This window comes from Podarcis gaigeae (assembly GCF_964106915.1).
Source record: "Podarcis gaigeae genome assembly, chromosome: 8".
NCBI lineage: Eukaryota > Metazoa > Chordata > Lepidosauria > Squamata > Lacertidae > Podarcis > Podarcis gaigeae.
In genome coordinates this window covers 89979395-89997680 of record NC_139684.1, presented here as the reverse complement: position 1 = coordinate 89997680, position 18286 = coordinate 89979395, and the positions used below count along the sequence as shown (strand labels likewise).

The 18286-nt window shown below is 45.0% G+C and overlaps 1 protein-coding gene across 1 annotated transcript; it reads left to right on the top strand.

The window, feature by feature from the left end:
• Positions 1–4600: 4600 nt before the first annotated feature.
• Positions 4601–13575, top strand: LOC310851542 (uncharacterized protein). Its single transcript, XM_083754074.1, has 6 exons — positions 4601–4694; positions 5818–6321; positions 6992–7073; positions 7835–7917; positions 8221–8347; positions 12594–13575. The coding sequence occupies exons 2-6, from the start codon at positions 5908–5910 to the stop codon at positions 13571–13573; spliced, it is 1686 nt and encodes a 561-aa protein (XP_083610200.1). The 5' UTR covers positions 4601–4694; positions 5818–5907; the 3' UTR covers positions 13574–13575.
• The last annotated feature ends 4711 nt before the right edge of the window (positions 13576–18286 follow it).

Here is an 18286-nt window from a genome sequence, read left to right as displayed (position 1 = left end):
CCTGTTAAAATGCACACAAACAAAGTCTGTGATTTAAATCCCATTGAGGGGTGGAATGCTTTGATATTTACCTGTGAAAAGAATTTGGCATGTTAAGATTTCAAACTTGAGACACATTAAGGGTGATTTCTCTCAATGGTTCCAAGTTTTACATAAACCTCCTCCCCCCCCCCACAGTTCCCCCTCCTTCCTCTCTCTCTCTCTCTCTTTTCTTTTCCTATCCTTTTTTTTTTTTTTTTGCTGATCTAGTCTCTGTGCATGTGTGGAGTTCATGTCTCAGCAAACCTTTTATACTATTGAAATGTTGCATCTTTTGGCAAAATTAGAATTTGAATAAGGGAAGGGTAAGGAGTAGATTTTAAAAGAGGGTTAGATTTAAACAAAAAAGGGAAACTCAGCAATTGAAGTATTCACCAACAAAAGCTAGCAATTTCAGCCCAAGCAAAGGACTGCTTCCTTTATGTACAGGAAAGGGCTAATATCCCTCTGCCAATTCGCGGAACAATGCCACGCCCTTATATATGGGAAAAAATGGCCAGAGTCAGAATTCATAGGATTTTATTTTTTTTAACATTTTAAGTTATTTCGGCCTTACCATTTGCAGACAAAATTTTCCTGCCCCCTTTATGTACAGGATTGGTCAAGGCCCATATGTATTTGTATGTGTTTAAACTTTGAATTGACTTTGAAGTCTGATTTTTAAATAGTAGACAAAATGATAAACACTGTAATTACTCAAATGCTTGATATTACCAGTTGTGCTTCAAAACATCACAGCTTCACCTCTCACCTTTAAACTAAAGAGCAAAGCTAGGCTGAATTTCAACTCCATCACCACACCAGAATTTAAGAATTACCCTCCACACAGCCACAAATTGGGAGAACTGAAAGGGACTCTGGGGTCATCTAGTCCAACCCTAAAATACAGTGTTCATAGCAAGATTTCACAGCAAGATTTGTACTACACACACATACTTATGTACACAGGCACTACTGGGGAAGAGAGCACAATCAGTGCTCCTATCATGTACTAAGGAAGAGGAAAATAAAAGTACTCAGCTTTATACAGAACTCTCTGAAGGAAGAACAGTTTTCCTAAGATAAGATAGGAAGAGAATCTGGGAGAGAATATTTTATAAGCATAGGGTTATTTCAGTTGATATACCCACTCAAATAATGTCGGGTACTTTTAGCAAAGAATGTGCCCCCCTCCCTTGTTGAAGGAAGCTTACTCAGGAGTAAATTCACTTGGCACAGAAGTAAGAAGGGGGGGGGACCTGAAAGAGACAGAAACAAGTGGGGGAGGTATTTTCCAATAAGAAGCCAGGAAACCCTGATTGATCTTAGAGACTGGTATCAGGACTGGACTCTATAGATAGACAATTGTTGTCCATCAAAGCTTCTACCTTTTATGTGCTTCATGAAATAAATACACTGCATCTTAGCTTGAGAGAGCAGTTGTGCTCAACTACGCTTTTGCAGCAGAAACATCTAATTCACATTAGAAACATTCACATTCCAGAAACATTAGAAACATTCACATTCCAAAATAGACTGTAGACTCACAATCTGAAAAGTTGTGGCAAAGCAAGAGGTGGGGTAAGCATTTGCACCCTTCATTCTCATTTGGTCTTATTTAAGACTGATAAGGTCCAGCATGGCTTCCTTAGATTTAAAATTTTGAAGCAAGCTTGCAGTTTAAACTATGCGCGCTTAAGAAAGGCAGTCTGTCAGAGACAGAAGGAACAGACAACACACATAACAGACAACATGTAAACACACATATTCTCATATATGTATTAACACACAACACACATAACAGACAACATGTAAACATATATACTCTCATCCTTTAGTTGGTTATTGCAAGGAGTTGGGCTGCTTCCTTTAGCTTCATTAAGTGAAATTAGTAGGAAGGTCCCACATGGTTTTAAGAGCCTCCTTGCCTCTTCAAACACCACCAGTTAACCAAACTGGCAGGGCTCACAATGCTTAGTTGACTGGGTACCCCTTTATATAAGCATGCGTTGTTGTTGTCGCTTTTGTTGTTGTTTTCTTTTTTGGGGGGGATAGAGAAGGGAGAAGGAGAGGGGTTGATTAGGATTTGGGTAACTTGTACAGGGGGCTATAGTAAAGAGGGGTCTTTCGTCGCTTGGCGACTTCCTTAGTGGGTTTTTAAAGAGCTCTAGCTATCCGGTTCCTTATATTTCCTTCCTATTTCCTTAGTCAATAACCTGGGGTCCTTTTCCACTCTGCCGATCCTGCCCAATTCCTCATGGGCTATCCCTCCTGGCAACCTCCTACCTATTGCCACAATCTCAGGAAAAGGGGCCCTACTGAACGCCCGCGCCATGCGGTGCCAGATCGGGTGATCCCTGGATAGAGTTTCGAACCGAAAATCCCCCTTGCTTTTGGAAGCGGGCTCACGCACGATACACGTGTTACGTGGCACCGACCAGTGCGGCTGGGATTGATACAGAAAGCAAGACCCCTTCCTGCCCCCTCCGTAAGGGCGCTCGGGAAGTTCGGAAGAAGAACTCCAGCCCCTTGCTTTCAACTGAGATGCCCGTTGCAGAGAGTCGGCTGTCTTTCCAAGCCGGGTCTCTCCGTCTTACTTTTGGACTCTCAATTGGTGCGGCTGACTGGAGGCTTTGAGAGGAGAAAGAGATAGAGCTCAGAACCCCCCTTTTGGGTCGAGCAGCGGTCCACGATCTCTCTCACTAACCGGACCAAGAGAAAGGCGAGAAGGAACAATAGAGAGGAGGGCAGAGAATTCAGTTGCCAGGAGATTTCCACCCCTTTCCCACCAGTGCACTGGATTTTCCTTTTCCTTATACTCACGCGTCTTCTATGATGATCCCAGGATGAATAAGCCGGCTGGATCCCTCTTTGCTCCCCGGCTGAACTCCTGGGGCTTTTGATTACCGCCCGGAATATGGCCGGGGGTCCAAAGGATCTTCCCAGGCAAAATGGCCTGGTGCCGGCTGAAGATTTCGGGGCCCCCGGTCAGCAACGCGGGAGAACCGCATGCCCCACGTTGTGGGCGCCAACTGTTACGGCAAAATCTGGGTGCGAGGCTGCTCTGCCACCCAGCTCATCGGACTAAGTCCGTGGGTCCCTGCGGAGGAAAATGAGCTCAGCCGTAGACAGGAGCAAACTGCAGAAGATCCAAGTTTATTGGCCAACAGGTTCAAGATGAGATTGAACAGTGAGAAAGGGGTGACATGAGTTTTTGAAACTCCCCCCATGTCCCAGAATACAGTGCAAAACACGTCATGAATACATTAAAGAGAGGTTTGGTTACACAGATTACATCATGAATATATTAAAGGGAGGTTGGGTTACACAGATCAGCACTTCAGGAAGGTGGGGGGGGGTTACACAGATCAGCACTTCAGGAAGGTGGGGGGGTTACACAGATTAACATATGGAGGAGGGAGGGGGGAATATGCAGAGCTGGAGATATGCACAGATATAAACACTTCCTGGGGATGAGAAAACAATGGTCCCAAATATGCATATTCTGCCACCTGAGATTGTCTGGAGGAAAGGCTGATCAGAGCAATTTGAAAGGATTAGGGTCTTGACACCTGGCTTGAGGGATTATGCTGGACAGGGGAGGTGTGATGGAGTCCTAGAGTAATTGAGCAAACTGGCACGCTGATTTTCTATGAATTTTATAGATTTTAGTCCCTTTTGACATTGACAATTGGAAATAAATTGATATATTGTAGCGAAGAAGAAGGTGAAGAAGACATGCCCCCCCCTTCCGTAACACTAGGAAAACCCCCTTGGCTGCTCCTGCGCTGCTTCCAAGGCAGAAGAACACAGGATATTGATGGCTGAAATACAGACACAAAGCAGCAGATGGGACAACACAGAATGCCCCCCCCCCAGCCATGTCTGGCAATGTCTCCCCCCTCCAGCTGCCCCTCCAGCCCCCCCCGGGACCCCCTCTTGCTGGGACAGGGCTCTCTGCCCCGCAGACCCCCCTAGACATGCCCAGGGGCCCCCAAGAGAGCCAGGCAGGACGCCCCCCCCCCGAGAAGAGACACCCCCGGGTCCCCCATCTGGCCCCTGCGCCCCCCCCCAAAGGCTCCCCGCTCCCCCGCCCAGACGCCCCTTCGCAGCCACAGGCAGAGAGAGGGGCTCCTCCTCCGGGACACGGGTTCCCCCTTCCCACGCACACGCGCCCAGTCCCGGGTCCTGCTTCTTCCCGGCCAGGCGCCCCCCCTCCCCTCGGCCCAGCGGCCCCCGCACCCTCCCAGGCCCCCCCAGGCGCCCCAAGAGAGACACCCCCGGGTCCCCAATCTGCCCCCCCACAAAGACCCCCCTCTCCCCCGCCTAGACGCCCCTTCGCAGTCCCGGAGCCCCAGGCAGAGAGACGGGGTCCTCTTCCCGGACACGGGTTCCCCCTTCACACGCACACGCGCCCAGTCCCGGGTTCTGGGTCCTGCTTCTTCCCGGCCAGGCGGCCCCCCCCCCCGCGCGCCCCCCATTGCCGGCCTAAGTGCGGCCTCTTCCCCTCAGAGGGAGCAGCTCTGCGCCTGCGCGACGCCCCGGACGGCTCCGCGGGGAGAGAGAAGGGTTAAGGGGCGCCGAGCTGGCTTCCTAGAGAGGACAGGAAAGGAAGGCGGGCCGCTCCTCCCCCCTCTGACGTCCCTTCCGGCCTCGCCCTCGCCTGCCGGGCTCTGGTGGGTCTCCTCTCGGGGGAAGCCTGGGGAACTCCCTGCCCCGGGAGGCGGGAAGGGGAGGGAAGAGAGGCTGGGGGTCCGGGAGGGAGCCAGAGGGAGCTCAGGCCCTGGCCAGGGAGGTGGGACTGGAAGACAGCGAGGAGGGAGAAGGACATTAGGAGGGACAATATTCTGAGGGAGAAGTGTATTAAGAGGGACATTATTATGAGGGAGAAGTATATTAAGAGGGACATGAGGGAGAAGTATATTATGAGGGACGTTATTAGGAGGGAGAAGTATATTAAGAGGGACATGAGGGAGAAGTATATTATGAGGGACGTTATTAGGAGGGAGAAGTATATTAAGAGGGACATGAGGGAGAAGTATATTATGAGGGACATTATTAGGAGGGAGAAGTATATTAAGAGGGACAATATTCTGAGGGAGAAGTATATTAAGAGGGACATTATTATGAGGGAGAAGGATATTAGGAGGGACATTATTAGGAGGGAGTAGTATATTAAGAGGGACATGAGGGAGAAGGACATTGGGAGGGACATAATTATGAGGGAGAAGTATATTAAGAGGGAAAGACCATGAAGCTTCCCTTCTCTTTCTCTTCATAAATCTCTGTATGTCGGCCATTTCCCTCCCTAATTCTTTATTCTACTAAACTGGGAGGCAGTGAATGACAGGAGGGCCTGGCGTGCTCTGGTCCAGGGGGTCACGAAGAGGCGGACACGACTAAACAACAACAACAACAATTCTTTATTTGACGGAAAGTCCAGTTTCTGAGGTGTCTTCCAGGGCAGTTCCACCCAGAGGGCCTTGCCACCGTCCCCTCGGATCCAGAGCAGGAAGTCCCCAAGGGACGGGGGCTGGAGCTAGACATGAGCCCTGCTGCTCACCAAGCCACCCAAGCAGATATGGCTGGGTTGGGGCGAAGCTCTGGACTATGAAGTGGGGTGGGGAGGGACCCCCACTATTGCCCTGGCTCCAAATTACACGTCATACAAATGACTCACTTGTCATTCACAGTCATGACTTCTTCCTCCTCCTTCTCTCCCTAAACTTGCTCAGGGAACATTCTTCTTCTCTTCTCTGTGCTTTGATCTTATAATAGAAGAATGTGTTTAATTCCTAGGATTTGCTGCACCTTGCATTAGGACACACAGAGCTTGGCAGAGGACCAGGGGGCTCCTTCCGATCTCTTGGAGACTTCCGGAGAGCCCAGATGGATGAGCAAGACCTAGCTGGCCCTGAAGCAGGAAGAGGCCATGCCATGGAAACGGGGAGCAGTCGGGGATTCTGGGAAAACTCCATGCAGAGGATTCTGGGTGAGGAGGACACCCCTTGCTCAGAGGTGCAGAGCCAGCAGATCAGGCAGTTCTGCTTCCAGCAGGCCAAAGGACCCCGAGAGGTTTGCAGCCAGTTTTACCACCTTGACCATCAGTGGCTGAAGCCAGAAAGGCACACGAAAGCTCAGATGTTGGACCTGGTGATCTTGGAGCAGTTCCTGGCTGTCCTTCCTCTGGAGGTGGAGAACTGGGTGAGGGAATGCGGAGCGGAGACCAGTTCCCAGGCGGTGGCCCTGGCCGAAGGTTTCCTCCTGAGTCAGGCAGAGGAGAGGAAGCAGGCAGAGCAGCAGGTGAGAGAGACTTTCCTCTGGATATTCCCAAGGGGCTCCAAAGAGGAGGGAGAGTATTCCCAAATCATTTCCTAATGGCCCAACCATTTTTGGAAAGCATCTAGGAACAGATCTTCTTCTTCTGCTTCTTCATATTATTATTATTATTATTATTATTATTATTATTATTATTATTAATAATACTACACCCATCTGCCTTCCAGCACATATAAAAGCATCACAAGACATCAGATGCCTTCTAAAAGTTACGCAGTTTTTTATCTCCTTATCACCTGACGGGAGGGCATTCCCCAGGGTGGGTTCCACTGTGGAGAAGGTCTTCTGCCTGGTTCCCTGTAACTTCACTTACCACAGTGAGGGAATCAGCAGAAGACCCTCGGAAGTGGACCTCAGTTCATGGAGACCCTCCTTTGGGTATAGTGGGCCTTTGAGGCCGTTTAGGGCTTTAAGGTTCAGCACCAACACTTTGAATTGTGCTGGGAAACGTTCTGGGAGCCAGTGAAGATCCTTGAGGACCAATGTTTCATGGTCCTGGCAGCCAACCCCAGACACCAGTCTAGCAGAAGCAGGAAGCAGCTTTCACCTCTGTCCCCCGAAAGCGCTTGCCTCTGCCATTCCTTCTCTAACCCTTCTCCCCATTCTCTGTTCTGAATCCTTGTTGCTCTTTCAGAGGAAGGATCTTTTGGCAGAAATGGGTCTTGATTCTTCTGAGGCAGAGAAGACTCCATTGGACGCCAGAGTGAGGCCTCTGGGTAAGGAGGAAGGAGTGTTTTCTCCCCCGTTTTGTCACATTCTCTTGGTTTTGAAACTAATCTGTGAGTTCTTTGCATCTTTTGGGGGAAGACACCTGGAGCTCAGAGCTCGGGGGGGGGGGGGGGAGAGGTATTTTTGCACAACTATTATATGAAATGGGTACAAATGTCCAAATGTACTCAGCTGGGAAGACTTTTACTGCAGCTGGTTCAATTCCGCAGTTTATTGCCAATTCATTAGTGTAGAGAAGAAAACTTTATATAAAGAAGCCATGGGCTCCCCTCCCCCCACCCACTGTCTGTTGCAGCAAATGAAGTTTATTCTCAAATTCAAACCTTAAAGACCTTGCAGCTGGTTCAGTTCCACAGTTTATGATCTCATCTCTTCCAGCAACGCCTGTACATTAGTCCAAATTGAGCTCTAATCGACAGGAGAACCTCTGCTTCTTAATGGCAGCAAAGTTGGATTTTCGGCAGGCAAAGGGCTTTTGCACTCAGCGCCTCCCTGCCTCCCGCAATCCATGCCAGAGCCGGAACCTGGTACCGAGACAAACTGGGAGTGAAGCCCATTCCCCCCTGTCCCTGGGGGAAACCTGCAAGGAGAATTACCCTCAATCGTCCTTGTTTTTCCTTTGCCAACGATCTCCCGCTGCCTCCATTAAAGCAGAGCGGAACCGGAAGCTAGCAGGAGAGACTTTGGCAAACCGCATCTGCACTTAGAGATGCACTTACAGTTTCCCACTTACCTTTGTCTCTCCCAGGTGACGGAATGATGCCACCAAGACCTGCTCCTTCATCTTTTCATGGTGGTGGAGGGGAGGCAGCAGCTGTGGACCCAGATCAGGTAGGGGGAAGGAGCCTTGTGGGGAAGGACTGCTTGGATGCAGACTGGCTGGACGCAGAGGAATGGTGGGAGGAGCCAGAGAAGAGGGAGCCGACTGGGAGGAGGAGGTGTCTGAAGCTGGAGAGGGAAGAGGGCTGAGGGAGCAGAGGGAGTCTGTGGCAGAGAGCAGCCCAGACTCCGAGGCAGAAGCTGCAGCAGGAGAGAGGAGGGATGAGGAAGGCAGAGAGGGGTCTGGCCGCTGTAGAAAACAACAGAGCCAAGGGAATGTTCTCTAAGAGGACAGCCTTTTTCCTTTTCTGTTAGGGTCCAGTGTGCTTTGAAGATGTAGCTGTCCATTTCACAGACGAGGAGTGGGCGTTGCTGGATCCTGACCAGAGAGCTCTCCATAAGGAAGTCATGGAGGAGAATCGTGGGATCTTGGACTCTCTCGGTAAGGCTCCCTATTGGATCATCCTATCTGTTTTGTAATGCAAGACATCTCTCTATGTGACAAACCTCTGATATTTCAATGGGGCTCAACAGCGCCACCCGCAGCACCTGGGATGTTAACACTCCCACAGCAAACCTTGAATGGATGGCTATTGATTGCTTTCCCTGTGAATATTCTTCCTCCAGTTCTGCCTTTTAAAACCCTGACCAGGCTGTCTGAACTGCCCAGGCCTTCTTCAATGTAGGCTTCAGAGTGATTTGGGATGTTGAAGTAGCTCCAGTCACGTTTCCTGCTTTGTTCCACGACTGAACCAAACAAACTCCATCCCAAAACAGAGCCAGGCTTTTTGAATCTCAGGCAGTGAACCCTGTAGTAACAATAATGATAATTTTTTGCATTCTCTTTATTCTCTTTCATTACACACCAATACACACAAGACAAATTCATCACAAACAAAAAATAAACCAAACAACCAAATAAACCAAAAAAGCTAAGAACAAAAAACAAAATATAACTAATTGACTTCCCTCCACCTCGGTTTTGAGTTATATAATAAAGGATTTTTTCCGCAGTTTATCTTTAAGACTTCTGCACATCGGAGGATTATATTTAGCCTACTGTGATCTTTAGATTTTTAAAATCTGCTTCAATATGTTATGAATTTATTCCATTCCTTAATAAACTTTGTTTCTTTCTGATCTCTGATTTTTTGTGTTATTTTTGCCAATTCTAAGTATTCGAATAGTTTACTTTGCCAATCTCTTACCGTTGGGATACTAATTGACTTCCAATTTTGTGCTATTAATATTCTAGCAGCTGTTGTTGCATACTGGAATAAAGTCTGGTCCTCTTAATTTATCTCCTAATTCTTCATAAGTTTTGATTTTCCAACCTTTCTCTGTTCTAACCAACAAGTCTTCATATGTCCATCTTTCACCATCTATATTTACTTTTTTGGTTGTTAAAATATCTATTGGTGACAGCCACCAGGGAGTGTTTCTTTCAAGTAAACTTTTGTTTCTTTCCCATACCTCTATCAATGGTCCTCTGATAATATGATTGGAGAATCCTTTGTGTACTTTTACTTTGTTGTGCCACAAATATGCGTGCCATCCAAATCTGGTATTGAAGCCTTTTAGATCTAACAGGTCAGTATTTTGTATGACAATCCATTCTTTAATCCAACAGAGGCATGAAGCCTCGTAGCACAGTTTCAAATTCGGTACCGCAAATCCTCCTCTTTCCCTTCTATCTGTAAGTAATTTGAATTTAATTCTAGGCCTTTTTCCCTGCCAAATGAATTTGGATAGAATTTTTTGCCAATCTTTAAAAACTGTGGTTCCCCTTATCACCGGAATATTTTGGAACAAAAATAGCAGCTTTGGAAGCATGTTCATCTTAATTGCGGCCATTCTTCCTGACCATGATAATTTCATCCTGTTCCAGATATCTAGGTCCTTTTTTATTTCTTTCCAAGTAACTAAATAATTATCCGCCATTAAATTTATATTCTTCATAGTTAGCCAAATTCCTAAGTATTTTGCTTTTTTTACCGCCTTAATTCCAATTTGTACCTCTAACTGATTTTTTGGTCATCATTTTAGTTTTTGATTTGTTTAACTTAAAACCCGATAACTTTCCAAATTCTTCTAATAATTCTATTACCCTGTGTACACTTTTTTGTGGATCTTCTAATGATAGCATCAAATCATCAGCATATGCTTTCAATTTATATTCTTTTCCCCCATTTTAATTCCACGTACTTCTGGTGTTGTTCTTATCTTATTCGTGATAATTTCTAATACCATTATAAATAGAAGAGGAGACAGAGGGCATCCCTGTCTCATGCCCTTTGAAATTTCAAAAGAGTCAGTTAAGTCATTATTGATTATTAATTTTGCCCTTTGGCTTGAGTAGATAGCTTTTATACCCTCCAAAAAGGAGCCCTCTATCCCTACTGTTTCCAAACACCCCAAAAGGAATTGCCAGGATACATTATCAAAAGCCTTTTCGGCATCAATAAAGATTATTGCCGCAGGGATATCATTCTTGCAGTCAAATATTCAATAATATTTATTATGTGTCTTATATTATCTTTTAATTGTCTATTGGGTAAAAATCCAACTTGGTCTGTATGAATAAGGTTTGTTAAGCATTTCTTGAGACGATTGGCCATTACTTCAGCGAATATTTTATAATCGTTATTTAATAATGATATTGGTCTATAATTTTTCATGTCCAACTTATCTGTATCTGGCTTAGATATCAATGTAATATAGGCTTCCTTCCATGAGTCTGGTGTTTTACCTCTTAAGATGTTATTTGCTACTTCGCATAGTACCTGGGCTAAGTATTCCTCTAAAACTTTATAGTATTTAGCAGATAAGCCATCAGGCCCTGGAGCTTTTCCCAGTTTCATTTTTTTTATCGCCTCCTGGATTTCTTCCGTTTTTATAGGTTTATTTAATTGTATTTTCTCCTTTTCTGTTAATCCTTTCATTCTATTTTCTTCTAAGTACTTCTTTATTCCAATTATGTCTTCTTTTTTCCTTTTATATAGTTTTTCAAAAAATTTAATAAAAATTTCCTTTATTCTCTTGGGGTCTTCCACAATTTGATCTTCTATTCTTATTTTATTGATCACATTTGTTTTTTACTTTTTCGTAGTTGCCACGCTAATAGTTTCCCAGTTTTGTTTGCTGATTCAAAATATTTTTGTTTCCATACCTTAATTCTCCATTCTACTTCTTGACCTATTAAAATTGAGTATTGTGTTTGAAGTATTCTGTAGGTTTCTTTGATCTGTTCCTCACTTGGGTTTATTATTAGTTTTCTTTCGCATTCTCTTAATTGATTAAGTATTTCTTCTTTTTTTTGTTCTCTTAACTTTTTCCTGTAGCTATTCTGATTAATTAGGAATCCACTGCCTTACTGGCATCCCAGACTGTATTAATATTTGTTTCTTTGTTCATATTCATGTCAAAATAATATTTTAAAGTTCTTTTGGCCTTCTCAATTATCTCCTCATTTTCAAAAAGGAATTCGTTCATTCTCCATCTGTATGTCCCTTGCATTCTACTTTTTAACTCCAAGGTTACTGAGCTGTGATCAGAAAGGGTTCTAGGTTGAATTTCACATTTCACTGCTCTTGTTGTTAATTCTCTTGAAACCCATATTTGGTCCAACCTAGCCTAGCTTTGGTGTGATTCTGAAAAGTGTGTAAATTGTTTTGTTATTGGATTTTTATGTCTCCATATATCAATCAGATCTAAATTTTCCACCAGATTATTAAATGTTCACAATAATGATAATTTTATTATTTTTGCCCTTCCCATCTGATTGGATTGCCCCAGCCACTCTGGGCAACTTCCAGCAAATAGAAAAATGTAATAAAACATCAAACATTAAAAACGTCCCAGTACAGAGGTGCCTTCAGAAGTCCTCTAAAAGTTGCATTGTTATTTCCCTGACATCTGTTGGGAGGGCGTTCCACAGGGTGGGTGCCGCTACCGAGAAGGCCCCCTGCCTCGTCCCCTGTAACGTCTCACAATAATGTAACATTTAAGTACAGTGATACTTCGGGTTAAGAACTTAATTCGTTCTGGATGTCCGCTCTTAAAATTTGTTTAGATTTATTACTGCATATTGTACAACTTAGCATATTGAATACAGTGGTACCTCGGGTTAAGTACTTAATTCATTCCTGAGGTCCATTCTTAACCTGAAACTGTTTTGAACCTGAGGCACCACTTTGGATAATGGGGTCTCCTGCTGTCGCTGCACCGCCGGGGCATGATTTCTGTTCTTATCCTGAAGCAAAGTTCTTAAACTGAAGCACTCTTTCTGAGTTAGCAGAGTCTGTAACCTGAAACGTATGTAACCTGAAGTGCATGTAACCCAAGGTACCACTGTATATCTTCATTTTGGACAGTGAACTTTCCCGCTTTGGCCACCTTTTAAATAATAATAAATGCACATTTTATTTATAAAGATAGTACAGATCCATATTTAAATTTAAACAAAATGATGTTACCAGTACAGTAAGCTGTACTTTTAAAAACTAGAGAGAGATAACATCTAATATTCAACTTGATTTGTACACGAAACTAGACAATTTTACAGAACAAAAGGAACATTATAACATCTAACTCCCTTCAGTTCTTCCCCTGTCCCAAGCATTAATTAGCATTGTTCCGTAATTTGGGACTGCACTTCTTCCCGAGACTCTAATCCGTTTGCCTCTTAGTTTCAGGTGGGGATGAATTGGAAATGAAGAACAAGGGAGACCACAACGAAATTCACACAGTGGAGGAGCCATATCAGGATTCCGACTATGGAGAGAGCTTCAGTCAGAGCTCTCATTCCACTTCCCATCAAAGAAATCCCCTTGAGAAGAAACACTATCAGTGCTTGGAATGTGGAAAGAACTTCACTCGGAGTGCCCATCTCACATCCCATTGTAGAATTCATACAGGGGAGAAACCATATCACTGCTTGGAGTGTGGAAAGAGCTTCAGTCACAGCCACGATCTTACTTCCCATCGTAGAATTCATACAGGAGAAAAACCCTATCAGTGCTTAGAATGTGGAAAAAGCTTCAGTCAGAGGGCCCATCTCACGTCCCATCAAAGGATTCATACAGGGGAGAAACCCTTTCAGTGCGTGGAATGTGGGAAAAGCTTCAGTCAGGGCTCCAATCTCACTGCCCACCGTAGAATTCATACAGGGGAGAAACCATATCACTGCTGGGAGTGTGGAAAGAGCTTCAGTCAAAGCCACAATCTCACTTGCCATCGTAAAATTCATACAGGGGAGAAACTATATCACTGCTTCAATCACAGCCACGATCTCACTTCCCATCGTAGAATTCATACAGGGGAAAAACGCTATCAGTGCGAGGAATGTGGAAAGAGATTCAGAAATTGCTCAGATCTCACTTCCCATCAAAGAATTCATACAGGGGAGAAACCCTATCAGTGCTTGGAGTGTGGAAAGAGCTTCAGCTGGAAACAGAGTTTTGCTTTCCATAAAAAAATACATACAGGGGAGAAACCGTATCAGTGCTTGGAATGTGGAAAGAGCTTCAGTCAAAACCGCAGTTTCACTTCCCATCTGAGAATTCATACAGGGGAGAAACCCTATCAGTGTGTGGAATGTGGAAAGAGCTTCACCAGGAATGAAAGTCTCACAGCCCATCACAAAATCCATACAGGGGAGAAACCCTAACAGTGCAACAATCTCATTTCCCATCAGAGAATTCACACAGGGTAGAAAGTATTTCAGTGCCAAGAGTGTGATCGGAGGGATTTATGAAAGTCTGGTCTCATTTTTAAAGTTCTTTTAAAAAATAGAATTGGAGCTCTTAAAAGGACTGGCTGAAAAAGCTAAAATCAAGTTCGTTTCTCTTTGAAGGAAAATATTTCTTCTACTCTGAGCCACTTAAAGAGAATTGGATTCTTGCAAGACAACCCTAAATTGCTATGTCCTCTTGGACACATTATTTCTTTTTTCTGCTTTATGGTTCCTCTCTTAAAGTAATTATTTGCTTTATTTGTTTAACTCGAATCCTAATTTAAGAAATTGGATTTTATGTTAAACATCTTATGTGTTATCGGGTATCAGGCTGGAAGGAAGAGGGAGGGTTGGAAAAATGCAGGAAACAGGATCTCTTGGGAAAGAGTTATTCTGTGACCTTGACAAACTGATGAGGCGCCGCTGGAAAATAGGCTGCTTTGAAGAACAAGGGAGAGGGAGATTTTGAATATGGCAGTTCAAAAACAGTTTACACCAGGCCTGTGTTAAATTTGGAGAAGCTATTAGCCCGAATTGATAAAAATAGTGAAATGGTGACAAATTTGACCACTAAAGTAGAGACACTGACAAAGAAAACAGAAGCACTAGATATCTCCATGAAAGGAAGGGAGGAGAAGTCTGAAAAGCTGAAAAAGAAGACAAAAAACGGAAATCAGAACAGGAGACGCTTAGGATTGATGTGGACGGTTTGGGTGGGAGGCAAGAGGCAATTGCGGGCACTTTGGCAGTTCTTGAGATGAGACAGAAAGCCCAGCCTCTGAGACGGAGAGGAGGGAGGAGAGCAGGATTTTAGCAAAGGTTTGAGCGGAGTGGCTGGGAGTGGAAGAGGAATTCATGGAAGAGGCGCCACCCTCCTCACAGCCGGGGGTGATGGCTTTTGGGTAGAAAACCAATGTGAATAAATCCCCCTTTTAGGGTCTAGCAATTCTGTTTCCAGTTTTGATTTTTCCACCTGCGCAAAACTCTCTGATCCTCTTGTTCTGGTGCTTCCTCCTCTTTGGGAGAATGGGGAGCTAAAGTATATGAAACTGCTAAGTCTGAGTTTGCGTCAGACTCACCTGAGGTTTTTGGGCTCTGATAATCTGTGCCATCATCCGAATTTACATCGGCATCAGGATTATCAATCACATCAGCACTTGCCTCCCTCTTAACTGTCTTTGCCCCTTTTGCACCATCATCGCAAATGGAATGGCACTGAAAAATGCCAACTGTGTCCCATTGTGGATTGTCCTCAATACTCCTGGTCAGCCTTATGGTTTTTGTGTCTGTGATCAGGACACGATAAGACGCATTCTCATATCCTAGGAAAACACCATGTTCTCCATGCTTGCTCAGTTTGTCACCCTGCGAGGTGTACACCCAAACTTCTGACCCAAAAAATTTAAAGTGCTTCACACATGGCTTTCTTTTGTGAAGCATCTCATACGGGGTGCAATTTACTGCGGACTGGTACCTCCTGTTGTACACGTGACAGAAAAACGAAAGAGCTTCGGCCCAATAGGGATTGGGCAGCCCCGAATCATGTAACAGTGTTCTGATTCCTTGCTGCAGGGTCTGGTTTATTCTCTCACATAAACCATTCTGCCAGGGTGATCTGGGCGTGGCGGTCCTATGCTCAATGCCCTGTTCAGAAAGAAAATTCTCAAACACTTCTGAACAAAACTCTCCACCCCTGTCTGTGAAAATACAACGTACATTCTCATTATGTACATTTCTGAGCCATTTACAAAACTGGCAAAACTTGGTAAAGGCTTCAGACTTTTTCTGCAACATATAGACCCAAACATATCCTGAATAGGAGTCTATCAAAACCATAAAAAAACTTGATTTGCCTCTAGAGAGCGCTAGAGGCCCCACTAAGTCTGCATGAATGACTTTGTATGGTTTCTTGGCCTCTCTCCCAGACTCTGTACCTTTGGGAGCTTGCCTTGCCTTACTCTCAGCACAAGAAACACATTTCATGTGGTAGGGACATTCTTTCAACTTCATTCCCTCAACCATATCAGGCATTTTTGCCACAGCCTGGAAATTCAAATGACCATAAACACGGTGGTAATAATGAATACATTGGTCATGCAACTTCTCATTCTTATCAACAGATAAATTGCAACACTCTTTCACAGTTGCTTCTGCAGTTGTACCTGTAACAAAAGGCAATTGGTACAAACCATTAATACATTTTGCATACAGAATGAGCTTGCCATCTCTAAGAATTTCACAGCGAGATTTAGCAAACACCACCTTAAACCCTTGACGATCAAGCTGGGAAACACTCAAGAAATTGTCCTGAATATCAGGCACATACAGGACATTCTTAATTGTTGCATTCAGGCTCTTTAAGAACACAGTTCCCTTAGCCAAACTTGTGAGAACAGTCCCATCTGTTTGAAGAATTGCTTTCTCTTGCTTCTCAGGCTGAAGAAAGAGACTTTCATCGTTGGTCACGTGGTTTGAGCAGCCAGAGTCGATCACGAAGAAACTTCGCCCACGTTGATTGGAGCAGTGAGAGATCAAAGCCTTTGAAGTAGCAGGTGCTTGGGGATTTCTTCCTCCTCCCCCTCTGCCTCTGAAGTTTCCCTTCTTCTTTGAAGATTTCTTGCACTGGAAACTCAAATGGCGTTGTGCTCCACACGAAAAGCACCGCCTCAACTTTAGTGCTTTAACAGCAGCAGTTTCACTTTCACTTTCCCCTGCTGAAGACTCAGGCACATTTTCAAGCACATTTTTAACAGCACCATTGTCCCGGCTTTCTCTAACAGCCTGTCTGCGATCCCACTCATTCAAGAGCACGCTAGTCACATAATCTTCTGTTAGCCGGTCTGAAGGCATTGTAGAAATCTGGGCAGCTACTCCATTGTAAGAATCGTCTAGGCTATTGATCATTAGCATTGCAAACACAGCCTCTGAAATAGCCAGGTCTCACTGAACAAGGTCCTGTCTGAGACGCTTTAACTGAGATCGATGGCTAGGCAAATCACCACCTTTCTCCAACTGCAGCCTGCACAGCTTCTTGAAGAAAATCACACTGGAACCAGCATTTTGCCTCAAATGCATATCTCTCAACTTATGCCAAACAGCTCGTGCAGTCTCTTGACCCTCTAAGTTCACCAGCAAGTGGCCTGAAACACTCAAAACAATTGTCCCTCGGGCTTTCATGTCTGCAGCATGCCACTCAGCCCAATCATCATCATCCTTCTCGGGAGGGTCATCTTCTATCGTGTGAAATAGCTTTTCCCTCTGTAAAAGCGCTTTCATCTTGACCTGCCAAACAGCATAGGTCTCAGGCGTGAGGAGAGGAAAGGACAGAGCCATCTGGCCAGAATGTGCACAGGCCATGTCTGCTATTACTTAGAGCAAGACACTTCCCTCGTGCAACACAGATAGAGCCTTGACTCCTTCAACCACTCTCTCTCCCACTCAGAGCGCAATTAACAGGCAAACAGAGATGCTATCTTCTTCTCTTTGTCAGTCAGCAACATACCTCCATAAATCAAGCAGCAGCAACAGCGACAGCTTGAACACTCTGCTCCAAAACAGCTCTGCTTCTGGGCACCGCAAATCAGTCCAGCATGCAGCCTCCGTTCCGCCGTCCGGCAATCAGCAACAGAAACCTCTGGCGACTGGGACGACTGGTAGGACTGGAACAACAACTGGTCAGACGACTGGAACGACGACTGGGCCCATAACCGATGTCAGCATCGCCCTTGAGCCAGTGCCACCAACAGGACTCATACACTTCAGCCCCGAATGGGCTAGGGGAGCTGGGTAGCACTTCCAGAGACCACCTTCTGGACAGGAACAGGTCAAAGTGCTGTGGACTCACAGCTTAGAGTTGTGAGCACCGGATTCACTTCCACAAGAAGACAGTCGTCGCACAGCAGAGTCTAGCAGAGTCTAGCAGAGTATAAAAACAATTTGGAGAGCAGCTCTGTAGAATAACTTCTTTATTCTGTCTACAACTATAATACAACTATATACAGAGCTTAATGAGGTCTAAGCATAAATGAATGCTGCACTACACTGAGTGTCTGCAGCTGCTCTTAGCAGCAACCTTATCTCTACACACGATCTCTAACACTCAGTCTCTCTCTCTCCGACACACTGACTGACTGACTGACTCTTTTCTGGAGTAGAATAAGTAGAGATCAGAACACGCCTCTTTCTCTCTGGAGAATCAGCAAAGATCATCAGGAGATTCTTGGATATGGGAGGGGTGAAATCTCCTCACCCGTCACAGCCGGCAGCCCTGGAACAAGAGCCGGAACCAGGAACCCCTACCGAGAGACACCCAAGACCATAACAACTACGAATGCTAACCTTCTGGGCGCAATGGGAACGTAGAGGGGAGGGGGGTTATGTACTAAGCTTTGATCCTAGAACAAAAGGCTATTAGGATCCTAGAACACGACAACTGATTGGCCTGCAGGAAAAGACCAATCAGGCTCCAGGAGGGAAGCAGAATCAGCCAATCAGATGGGACTAATTGTGTAAATAATGTATATAACAGCCTGAGGATTGGGGGGCCATTAAATTACTGTTTTACAAGCTGCAATAAAGAGCATGAAGTCACTACAGGACTCCTGAGTAGATTTCACAGAATGTAATGCTTCTTTGGTTGAGATAGTC

Bases quoted from the DNA above. Each gene is read 5' to 3' on its own strand.
- LOC310851542 (XM_083754074.1), top strand. From the start codon at position 5,908: ATGGATGAGCAAGACCTAGCTGGCCCTGAAGCAGGAAGAGGCCATGCC. The intron at 7,074-7,834 runs GTAAGGAGGAAG...TGTCTCTCCCAG, and splicing joins CGCCAGAGTGAGGCCTCTGG to GTGACGGAATGATGCCACCA. The intron at 8,348-12,593 runs GTAAGGCTCCCT...TTTGCCTCTTAG, and splicing joins TGGGATCTTGGACTCTCTCG to TTTCAGGTGGGGATGAATTG.